Genomic DNA, 10,404 nt, shown 5'->3' with positions numbered 1-10,404 from the left:
AATATCATCAAATTGAAATTTAATACATCAACTCAATTATTAACTGTTCATTAGTATGTGTTAGATTCTGAAAGATATTCATTATAATAAGGTAAATCATCCTTTTTTGTTGATTTTTTATTTTGGGATATTTTGCTCTAAATGCTTTTCTGCTTCTTGGTGATTTAAAAACTATTCTCTTCTTGGGCAATGAAAAGAAGAAATTTAGGTGCGCACTGTACCTTCTTTAGCCCATCTACTTCATCTGGGAGCAGCACAACCATACTCAGAGCTTTGCCTTTATAAGGGATTTCTAGGATCTTCGCCTGTACATCTTCCAAGGAGGCAAATTTTAGATAACTGTTTTGATACATCATCTTCACAGATTTGCTCGTATCCTGCAATAAATGAAAAACATCAAGCAAACAGTTTCTTCAGGTACTCTTAACTAAATAAATTTTCAAAAATAAAATAGTGAAACAACATCCATGACACATTTTACTTTTTACCTTCAATAGTATAGATATCACATATATATTAACTTTCTCCACAAAACTATAGGACATTAAGGAAATAAGGTATAGTCAATACCTTGTTGACCCAAAATTTTCCTTCTTCAGTATATTTTTCCTCAAATTTCAGATCCCACTGCCCTTTGAAATAGATTGCATTCACCAGAACCATTCTGGTATTACGCTGGAGACTCTCAGGAGAAAACAGGTTCTTGATCTTGTCTGTAAGAGAAAAAAAGGTCTATGGAGAAAGATGTGATTTGCTTGTTTGAGAGACACATTGTAGTTGATCGTTCATTATTTGTAGAAATGCCTACTTCAGGGACCTGAAGACCTGTGCACTAAGTGGAGTCTTCTTCATGGTGCCAACCTCCAAGGTACCTTTGACGGAGATGTCAGCTCTTCAGATGGGAAATAGTTTCAGGCTGTTTACTTCTTTGATTACAGTCATTTCCAAGTGCCAAAGCCAAGCTACCATCTACTCTTTCAATGTGTCTTTCTCATTCATCCCTCTCTATCTTCCTTTCTAGGATTCCAATTTTGGGTGCACTGCTCAGAGAAAATAGGGCTTGATCATTCTTTAGGAGTGGTAATATGAGCGGGATAACTGCAACCTATGTGGTGTGCTGACAAATACTACTCCTTGGATTATCTTCTTGTTTATTTTCATGTGCAACTGCCCGCTATAGCTTAGTTTGTGTACAAGGTAGGAGACAAGTTAGGTAACTCTGCATGAATTTTGTTAAGTTCTTGCCATGGATGGAGAATACATTTGTGAATTTTGGGGCCACAAATTCACAATGGCTAATTTGTATGCTTCCCTAAGAGATAAATGGAGGCTTGGGGTTATCAGTATCACCCATTCACATTTTAGTGATGGACCATCCTCTCCCACCCACTCAAGCTAAAGTAAAACCACTAAGAATAAAAAAATACTCCAGGGCAATATCCTTCTTAGCATGGGGTCATTTCTGCACTTTTGATTCATCTCAAGATTGTCCATTCCCTGCTGAGTCATTGACCTCTGAGACTTCCCAATATCTTGAAGCTCCTGCCAGTCCCTCCTATCCATGTACACACCCAATAAATAGTGGCTGGTTTGGAGTGCGTTGGTGTCCACCATTCTGAGGCACTGACTTCCCAGCCCCTTTCATGCATTAGTAAATTTGCTTCTGTTTCTTAATTCAGCCTTGGGTCATATCTCTCATACAGTCAATTGAGGATCTCGGGCAGGTCCCCAGTATGATAACTGTTGGAGGAGATGTGGGTAAGATGTGATCTGGGCAGTTCCAGCTTACTTGGCATGCAGTGTAGTTTATAGGTGGACTATTTCCCAATTAGCAAAATGAATCCTATTATTAGATAGATCTTAAAAGGTCATGCTATGTTAGAATCCTGTTATGTTGCCTCCAAAGGCTTATTGTGTAGAAGGCTTACATCCTGATAGCCTTTGGGAAGTGGCTGGATAATGAAGGCCCTTTTTGATCAGAGGCAAATCCACTGATAAGGTCATAATTTAACAGCATATTAAGATGCAGTGAATACAGACTATGGACCCTAGTTAAAGGAGTGAATCAGAGAAAGGTGATCTTGGAAAATATACTGGTTCCTAACCCTTTCTCTCTGGCTCTCACCCCCTCACTGTCTCTGCATCCTCAGTTCCATGAGGCAAGTACTTTTCCTCTGCTATAACATTCTGTCATGGCATTTCTGCCTCAGTGTGGATCTAATAATGGCAGAACTGGCTAAGCAAAGACTGGAAGGTTTGAGTCCATGAACCAAATAAATCTTTCTTCCTCTAAGCTGTTTAGCCAGGTATTTTGTCACAGTCATGGAAAGTTGGCTAGTACAGGTCCCTAACACAGAGCTGGCTCTAGTTTACATCAAGGAAGGTGAAGTAAAAATGAGACTGAGTGGGGATTGGAGTTTACAAGGAAATTATCACCCAGGGACATGTGCAAATCATTCTTCAGCTGCGTTTCTGCATAATTGGCCTTCTGGGGTTTCCTTTGTGGCTCCCCTTGCATTTTTCTTCACTTGGGTCACTCCACCATCTAGAGTGCTCCTCCATCCTCTCCCCAAACCTATCTCAATATCCCACCTCAGCACCCCACCTGCTTTGTCAGACACAGGGCTCTCTCCTGGTACTATTTGTATAATGGGTGACTCTCTCATTATTTACCATGTGTCTGTTCTTCCACCCAGGTATTAATGTTCTTCCGACTTTCTTCTACAGCATTTACAAAATCAACAGATTCCACTTGAGATAGATAAAATTTCTTAATGCCATCCAAGTATTCCTTTGAGATACAAAAGAAGAAATGAGCAATTAAAAGTGACTTTTGCATTAACAAATTTAATCACTTATTATTACAGTAAGCTAAACCTAGACCCTGACCAAATCCATTATCTCTTGCATCAGAGATAATGCATGTTTTTATGTGGATTCTTGATTGGCAACATGAAAGGGGAGTGCAAGCTGACACAAAAAGAGGTCATTGGACGCAAACCTGCAAAATGTAGCAAGGGGTTAGGGAAGTAACTGAGTATGCAAATTGTAAGGCTTTTTACTCAAAAGGACATGAATTGCTTCTGAGAGTTCTTTCCAGTACATTTAATCTTTGTTCATATCTTCCATCTTGGGAATTAAATATCCTCTGGTACTTCCTATTTTATATTTCTCTCAAGGACTATTCCATGTTTGGCTTTTATAGTATTAACCCATTACCCATTCTTTTGTGCTTAAAATGTGCTATGACTCAGCGCCAGTTCATTTTGACATCTCAGGACCTGCTCTTAGGCCCCACATCCTCCTTCCTCATAAACTCACACATTACCCATCAATAATCAGAGCCTGGAACACTCCAATAATGTATTTCTGGTGTGATGGCCATGCTGCTGTCTGGGAAACGCTGTCCATGTGAGTCAGCCAGGCTCATGGGGGTGACAGAGGATGGAGATGAAGGTGGTGGAGGACAGGTGAAATTTACCTTAAGAAACTTGAAATTCTTTTCTATGTAGACCTTGTTGGCACTCTTCAGTTCATATGCATCACTGGTTTTATTCAATTCAGTCAGAACCTTTTGAAATTGGTGATGAACATTGTTTCCTGACTTTTTAACCTTCAATATAAAAAAAAGAATGTTTTTCTCCTAATGAATAGAATGATTTGTTCTAATGGTGTTTGTAAATAGGATTTCAAGTCTGCATCTTGTACAGCAATTAACCACTAAGAAGAATGTATGCAGTGTGTTAATTATTGAAACTGTCCTACCGATTTGATTTGAAACTGTCTCATTGCTATTTGTTTATCAATAAAATTATGGCAAAAAAAGAAGAGAAAAAAAAAGAACTATGCAAAAAAAAAAGAATGTTTTCACTCATTAAATACTAAACTCCTCTGGAAACTGGTAGATCAATCACCATTTGTTGCTATTCTCATCGATGACCTCTTGTTTATTTCATAATGCTAGAGATATTTTATATCATATAATCTTAATAAAATCCGCCTCACATTCAATTTCTACCAAGAAGTTCTATCAGGTATCAAATATTCTTATCTGATTTCCTTTAGACTAAACTTTTAGTATTAATATTAGGTTGTCATTGATTTAAATAGTTATAAATGTGTTTTATGCTGAACTCTATATTGCTCAGGCAAACCCTATATTTTACTTCTAACAGCCATCAAAGATGGTTGTGTTGGGCTGGCCAGACAGCTCAGTGGACTAAAGTGCCTGCTTAGGTAGGTGCAGGGACTGGGGTTCAATACCCAGAATACCATGCTGGCCCCACCCCTGGGGCCAGTGCTGAGACTGCAACTGAGACCGAGCGTGGTGGCACGCACCCATAATCCCCATGCTTGGGGGCTAAAAACAGAAGGATCACCGTGGGTCTGATCTGTGTAGTGAGATCCTGTAGACCTTGTGCTAAATAGATTTAAAAAAAGATAGTTGTGTTGGAGGTTGAATATTTTAAATAGTTTAAAACATGAAAGCCTAGTGTACTCCCTACTGTTATCCTTTTCTGTTTGCTCAGACATTTTGCTTCTCTCTGTGGCCTTTCCCTCGTGATGGTCCTTCTCTGCATGTGAGATCAGTGGTTTCCTGGTATCTAGCTACGGACTAAGCACAAGCAATCAATATCTTATTAAATAAAAGTAGGAAAGCTTAGAGAATTAAATAACCTCTCCAAGAAGATTAAATTAGCAGAGTCAAGTTTTCGGCTTGTGTCTAATTGAGCCTGCATATTTTTATTTGCCGTGTGAGAGGAGAGTTTCGTATTATTAAGGCTCTCTTTCAGTAAAGGTAATCTGCTAGGAATCAGTTTTTCAAAATATATTTCAACCTTTGCTTATTTCTTTTGCTTCTCAATTAATACTGAGTTATGTAAGTAGCGTTGTCACACTTATGGTAATTGTCATTCAATATTAGCTAAAATTTATTATGGCTTTCTCTTTACAACAGCCCAAGCACTGTTTGCAAATGCTTGCAGGAGTTGATTCAGATCATTTTTTACCCCATTTTCCTGGGGTTGAGGACACTAAGACTCAGAACAGTTTGCATCCTGCTGATGTTCACCATGTGTGAAGAACTGAATTAGAATTAGAATTTAGCCAGTTTTGCTTCAGACTGACTTTCATTAATTTAACTCTGACCTTTACTGATTGAAAAAAACCCACTGTAACTGAAATGTGAACACACTATATTCTTATCTCATCTTTAGAATTTTCCACAAAAGTTGGCTTTTCTCAGTTTATGTAAAATTCTAGGGTCAAACTGTGGCCCTGTCAGACACCTGAAGCTGTCCTGCAGTCAAAGTGCTCAGGTACTCACATGATCAGGTTTAGTTTTTTCAGTTGACTTCTCTGTGATTTCATTGAAGTGAAGGACCTGGAGGAGACAGGCAAGGGACAAGAAAATTTTACTTTAAAGGTCTTTTTAAATAAAGGGAAAGAAAACCAGAGAAGTTTATTGTTTTGGAGCTTGCCTGTAATCCAAGTACTTTGAGAAGGCCAAGCAGAAGGATCACAAATAGAAGCTCAAGCCACACACTTTAGCAAGTTAGAGAGATTATGAAAAAAAAGAGGAGGCAAAAGAAGAACAGGAAGTAGAAGAAGGGAAGAAAAGTAAAAGGATGAGATGTAGCTCCCTGTGAGTGGATTGATCCAATGCCCATTAACAGGGGAGGGGCTGGGCAGGTGGTTTAGAACAAAAGCACCAAAAATAAAAGGAAAAAAAAAACAAACAAAAATAATAAGGAAACAAATAAAATCTCCAAACATCAAGTCTGAATGTGCTCTTTGAAAAACCACAACAAAGCAGATTCCTCTCCAGACCCTGCAAAGGATGTCCACCTCTGGTGGTGTATCTTTTGCACATAAGTCCAAGCATCCCTACATCAGCAGTCCTCAAATGTCAAGCTTCTATTCCATTTCAGGGTAGTTCTAGAAGTTCAGATTCACTTTCCAAACAATAACAGGACATCAGGAAGAACATAGCAAACATAGGCGAATATTTTGCCTGTCCCATAACTCTTTGATCACACCATAATGAGAAAGATTGCTAAGTGACCTGCTCCACCCATCAGGCCACCAGACCCACATATCTGTGCTCGTGGTAACCAACAGAAAAGTCAGGACAGATGTACATATGATGGTCTCACACTTACCTTCTCAATTTCTTGTGCAGTGCTTCCTCTGGCCCCTAAGTAGACCATTGCGAACGCTGCTGAGATGCTCAATGGGGAGAAGAAGACATTGTCTTCTGATTTTCTTAAAATTTGAAAGAAATCATGAGTGAATTTGATGTTTGCTTCACTGAGTGAACCCATTGTGACCTGGAACATCTAGAAAGCATAAGATTTGTGTGAATATAATTTTATTGATGAAGCATCTCGCTGCAACAAAATTTCCTTGAAGAAAATGACATGTCTGAGTTCCTGGATTCTGGTGATGAAGGTGTTTGTTAGTGTTACTTTTCAAGTCTCCCACAATGAAAAATTCATGAAAACATTATTTAAAAAATACTTTTGTATAAATAATAGTAGAATATCTTCATCTTTCCTTCATCATCTGTGCTAGGGTGTGTAATGAATGCCAAGAGGAAGATCTCTGTGGATCATTTCCAGGCAGATCTTACTAGATGTTTCTGACTTTTCTGTCAAGGCTCTATGAGTTTTAGGTACTCATCTAAGTTCTTGTAAGGATTATTTACTTAGAAATAAGTTATTTAGGTAAAGTATAAAGGAGATATATTAATTTTTCTCATCATGATAGGTATAATGCAATAAATTTTATTTATTTTGTTTTATTTATTTATTTTTTTACAGAACCAAGGATTGAATTCAGGCCCTTGAGCTTGACAAGGAAGCACTTATTCCACTGAACCATCTCCCTGGCCCCTAAATTTTATAAAATATACAATTGTTATGATACTAAAAAAACCCCAAAAACCTCATATCATTAAGCTGCAGAAGCAGCAAGGACTTACCTGTGTTCCTTGGAGAAGTGAAACTGAGTGGGGAGCCTGTAAGTCTCTGTGTTTTAAATGGTGAGATACTCAATATATACCTCTGCTCTTCCTTCCTACGTGTCATTTCCTTTGGTATTTCAAGTAAAGCAACTTTGGATTTCTCAAACAAGTTAATTTTCCTCATTCTCAGCATGCAAATTTATGAAAAGGGTAGGGTTCAGTACTGTTACTATGCCTCCTTTTGTGTAGAAACAAATTGTAGATCAGCAATCATTGCTAATTGTGGACTCATTTGGAGGGCACACTGTACTTTTCTAATACCACTGAGTATATATTTGAAATTCCACTGTGTTCTTTTCCGGCTACTACACCCATCCCTCTTCACATTCTTAAATGCTTAGAAAGCATCTTGCTTTTTTGATGAATTGAATCACTTTTAAGGCACATTAGGTTACTCAAAAACTATAAAGTGTTATGTCCTATAGGTCTAGGATCAAGGGGTTCCCAGACTTGCCCTGCTTGGACTTGTCTTTCTCTCGGATGTAGGAAGGCAAGTGCAAAGCAAAAGTAAATTTATTACAGGTATTTCAGGAAGAAGTGGTGAAGATGCACTTGGGAGGAATGGCAGGCCCTAGAGTTGGTACACTAAGGAATCTGGAACTGCAATCTTATTTTATGGATGGGTTTTTTCTTCTCCAGGTCTGAGGGTTATTGCTTGATTGTTTATTGAACTTGTAGCTAGGGAATGAGGGTTGATGTGCAAATAGTGGAATTGTGAGGGGAGAAGAAATCCACTTAAAGAGAGGCTGATGTGGGACTGTGTAGCTACACGGAATAGGGTGTCAAAACCACAGGCTGTTGACTCAGCTTCTGCTGCTTGCAAGATGTAGAAGCTATTTCTCTTCTTAAAGAATCCAGTTTCTTAATCTAATCCTGTCTGAGTCCCAAATGTTCATACACAAAGCTTACATTTGCTGTGCTTCAATGTGCAAAGTGTTTTTCATCCTATGATGTTTCTTGTTATCATTCTACATAACCAGGAAAATAGCTAATTCTAACCCAAAGATATACTGGTGATGCATCTCAGCAAACTCTGGAGAAAGTGTTCTCTTGTTACTCTTCAATGCTCTGATCCTGCCAGTGGTCCTCCTTGTAAATTCTCAACCTCCTGCAGCTGTCACAGATGCTTTCTATAGCTTAAAGTCAGGAAGAAAATTATTTAATTTATGTCCTTGATATGCTGGAAATGAGATGAGCTATTGAACAGGCAGGAGTTGCTGCAAATGGATGAGGCTCTTGCTCTTCCTGGGGAAAACCAGGGAATGGATTGAGAAATATGAGAGATGAAAACTGAGGTCAGGTTTATTTCCCATCCCTCCTCCCAATGGGAGGAAATGAACTAGTCAAAAACCGCATGGGCTTTAATTTACACATTTGTCAAAATTAGCATCATGTGACACAGGGTACCTAGGGTCTGATGCCTGTGATTATCCCAGGCAAGGTGTTTCTCTGGTCTGATGCAACTTGACTTCCTCAGGTGCTCTTTGTGTTTGGACTTGTCTGCCTTGCCCTCATGTAAGAAAACAATTGCCAGTTTCAGCTACTCCCTATGGAGCCATTTTGAATGGTAGCTTTCTAGTCTTCCAAAAGGAAATAGAACAATAATTGCTTGTCCGAGATGTCAGGAACACAACCTTTCTGTAACCTCATGGTCTGGATGCCAGGCCAAGATGCCTCTAGACTGAATGGAAGGAGGTGGTGTGTTTTGAAATGTCTCTTTAAAATCCATTGTTTTCTTGAGAATTCTTCCCTGCATGTGCAAGGTATCACACTAGGCAGACTAATATTAATAGTTTTGTTTGGTGAAACTAGAGTATATATATTCATAGATGACACAAGTCTCAATAACTTAGATTTATTTGAGCTGGAGATAGAGCTCAGTGGTAGAATTCTCGCCTGGCATGTGTTCAGATTTGTGCTTCCATTCCAGTACCACAGAAACAAATATAAAACAAAGTTGGTATGTTTACTATCACCAATGAGAGGGTGGATGCCAGTAGTTATGCACTAGTTTACTCAGAAAATGAATTACAAAGGTAAGCTTTCAAGACAGAGCAGCTGAGTAGAGCCTCAGTGTTTATCTGCTGTCTCACACTATACCAAACAGGCTTCTGGTTTATTATGAAATATTTCTCTCTGTTTAAATGATAAATCTGTCTTCTTTTAAAGATCTCAAGAGATAAAACATATCCTCACAATATATGAGGTCCAAATGAAATATTTTGCCTTACAGTTGCCCTTGGTGAGGTCACACAGAACCCAGGGAGAAAGCTAGGCCTGGACGCATCCTGCTAACATCTAAGACCAAGGCTAGGGGAGCATGATTTGGGATGGATACGGGATGACTTCCTTTGAGTACAGAGCCCAGAGGGAAAATAAATTTGCTAAATGTTACTATTTTTTTGTGCCACTCTATTGAAGTGTTTTTTATTTTTTCTCACTGAACTTTGTTTTAATGGGTCTCAAAATTCTGTGACAGATTTGGGGTCAAGTTGTTTCCATGAAAAACTAATAACTTAAAAACTGCTACACATACAAAAAAAAGGTCTACAAAACATTCTCCTTGCCTTCTGAAGATTTTGTGATGCATTGTTATCATTAATGGCCAACTAGGAGAAACAGTTCTGAGAATGGTCTTCCACCGCTGATTAAGACTGGGGTGGCAGGTGGCAGGGATAGTATTCATTTAGCCTTCTGAGCTTTCTGGGCAGACTTGGTGACCTTGCAGCTCCAGCAGCCTTCTTGTCCACAGCTTTGATGACACCCACAGCAACTGTCTGTCTCACATCATGAACAGTGAAACGACCCAGAGGTGAGTAGTCAGAGTAGCTCTCGACACACATGGGCTTTCCTGGAACCATGTCAGCAATGGCAGCATCACCAGATTTCAAAAACTTGGGCACATCTTCCAGCTTTTTACCAGACTGGTGATCAATCTTTTCTTTCAGCTCAGCAAACTTACAAGCACTGTGAGCTGTGTGACAATCCAGAACAGGGGCACAGCCAGCACGGATGTGGTTGTGATAGTTCACAATAATCACCTGAGCAGTGAAACCAGCTGCTTTCTTTGGTGGGTTGTTTTTGCCATGGCCAGCAACGTTGCCATGCTGGACATCTTTGAACAGACACGTTCTTGATGTTGAAGCCCACACAGTCCCCAAGAAGAGCTTCCTTCACTCAAAGCTTCACGGTGCATTTCAACAGACTTGACTTCAGTTGTAATGTTTTTTTTTTTTTAATTTAGAGTGCATATAATTTGATATCACTTTTTTTATTTTATTTTTTTTCTTTTAAAAGTTTTATTGATAAACATATAGCAATGAGACATTTTCAAATCAAATCGAAAGTACAGTTTCAACAAATAATACACTGCATATATT

The 10,404-nt window shown here is 38.8% G+C and overlaps 1 protein-coding gene across 1 annotated transcript in view; it reads right to left on the bottom strand.

Annotated features, from left to right (window-relative positions):
- Positions 1–6,323, bottom strand: part of LOC101571251 (serpin B3-like) — a 7,140-nt gene extending 817 nt beyond the window's left edge. The window contains 6 exon segments of the mRNA XM_012516247.1: positions 217–377; positions 571–713; positions 2,674–2,791; positions 3,482–3,613; positions 5,327–5,383; positions 6,162–6,323. Of these exon segments, the coding sequence (XP_012371701.1) occupies positions 217–377; positions 571–713; positions 2,674–2,791; positions 3,482–3,613; positions 5,327–5,383; positions 6,162–6,323 (773 nt within the window).
- Positions 6,324–10,404: the final 4,081 nt, after the last annotated feature.

This window comes from Octodon degus, unplaced genomic scaffold (assembly GCF_000260255.1).
Source record: "Octodon degus isolate 3935 unplaced genomic scaffold, OctDeg1.0 scaffold00097, whole genome shotgun sequence".
Taxonomy (NCBI): Eukaryota; Metazoa; Chordata; class Mammalia; order Rodentia; family Octodontidae; genus Octodon; species Octodon degus.
This window is presented reverse-complemented; position numbering and strand designations above follow the sequence as displayed.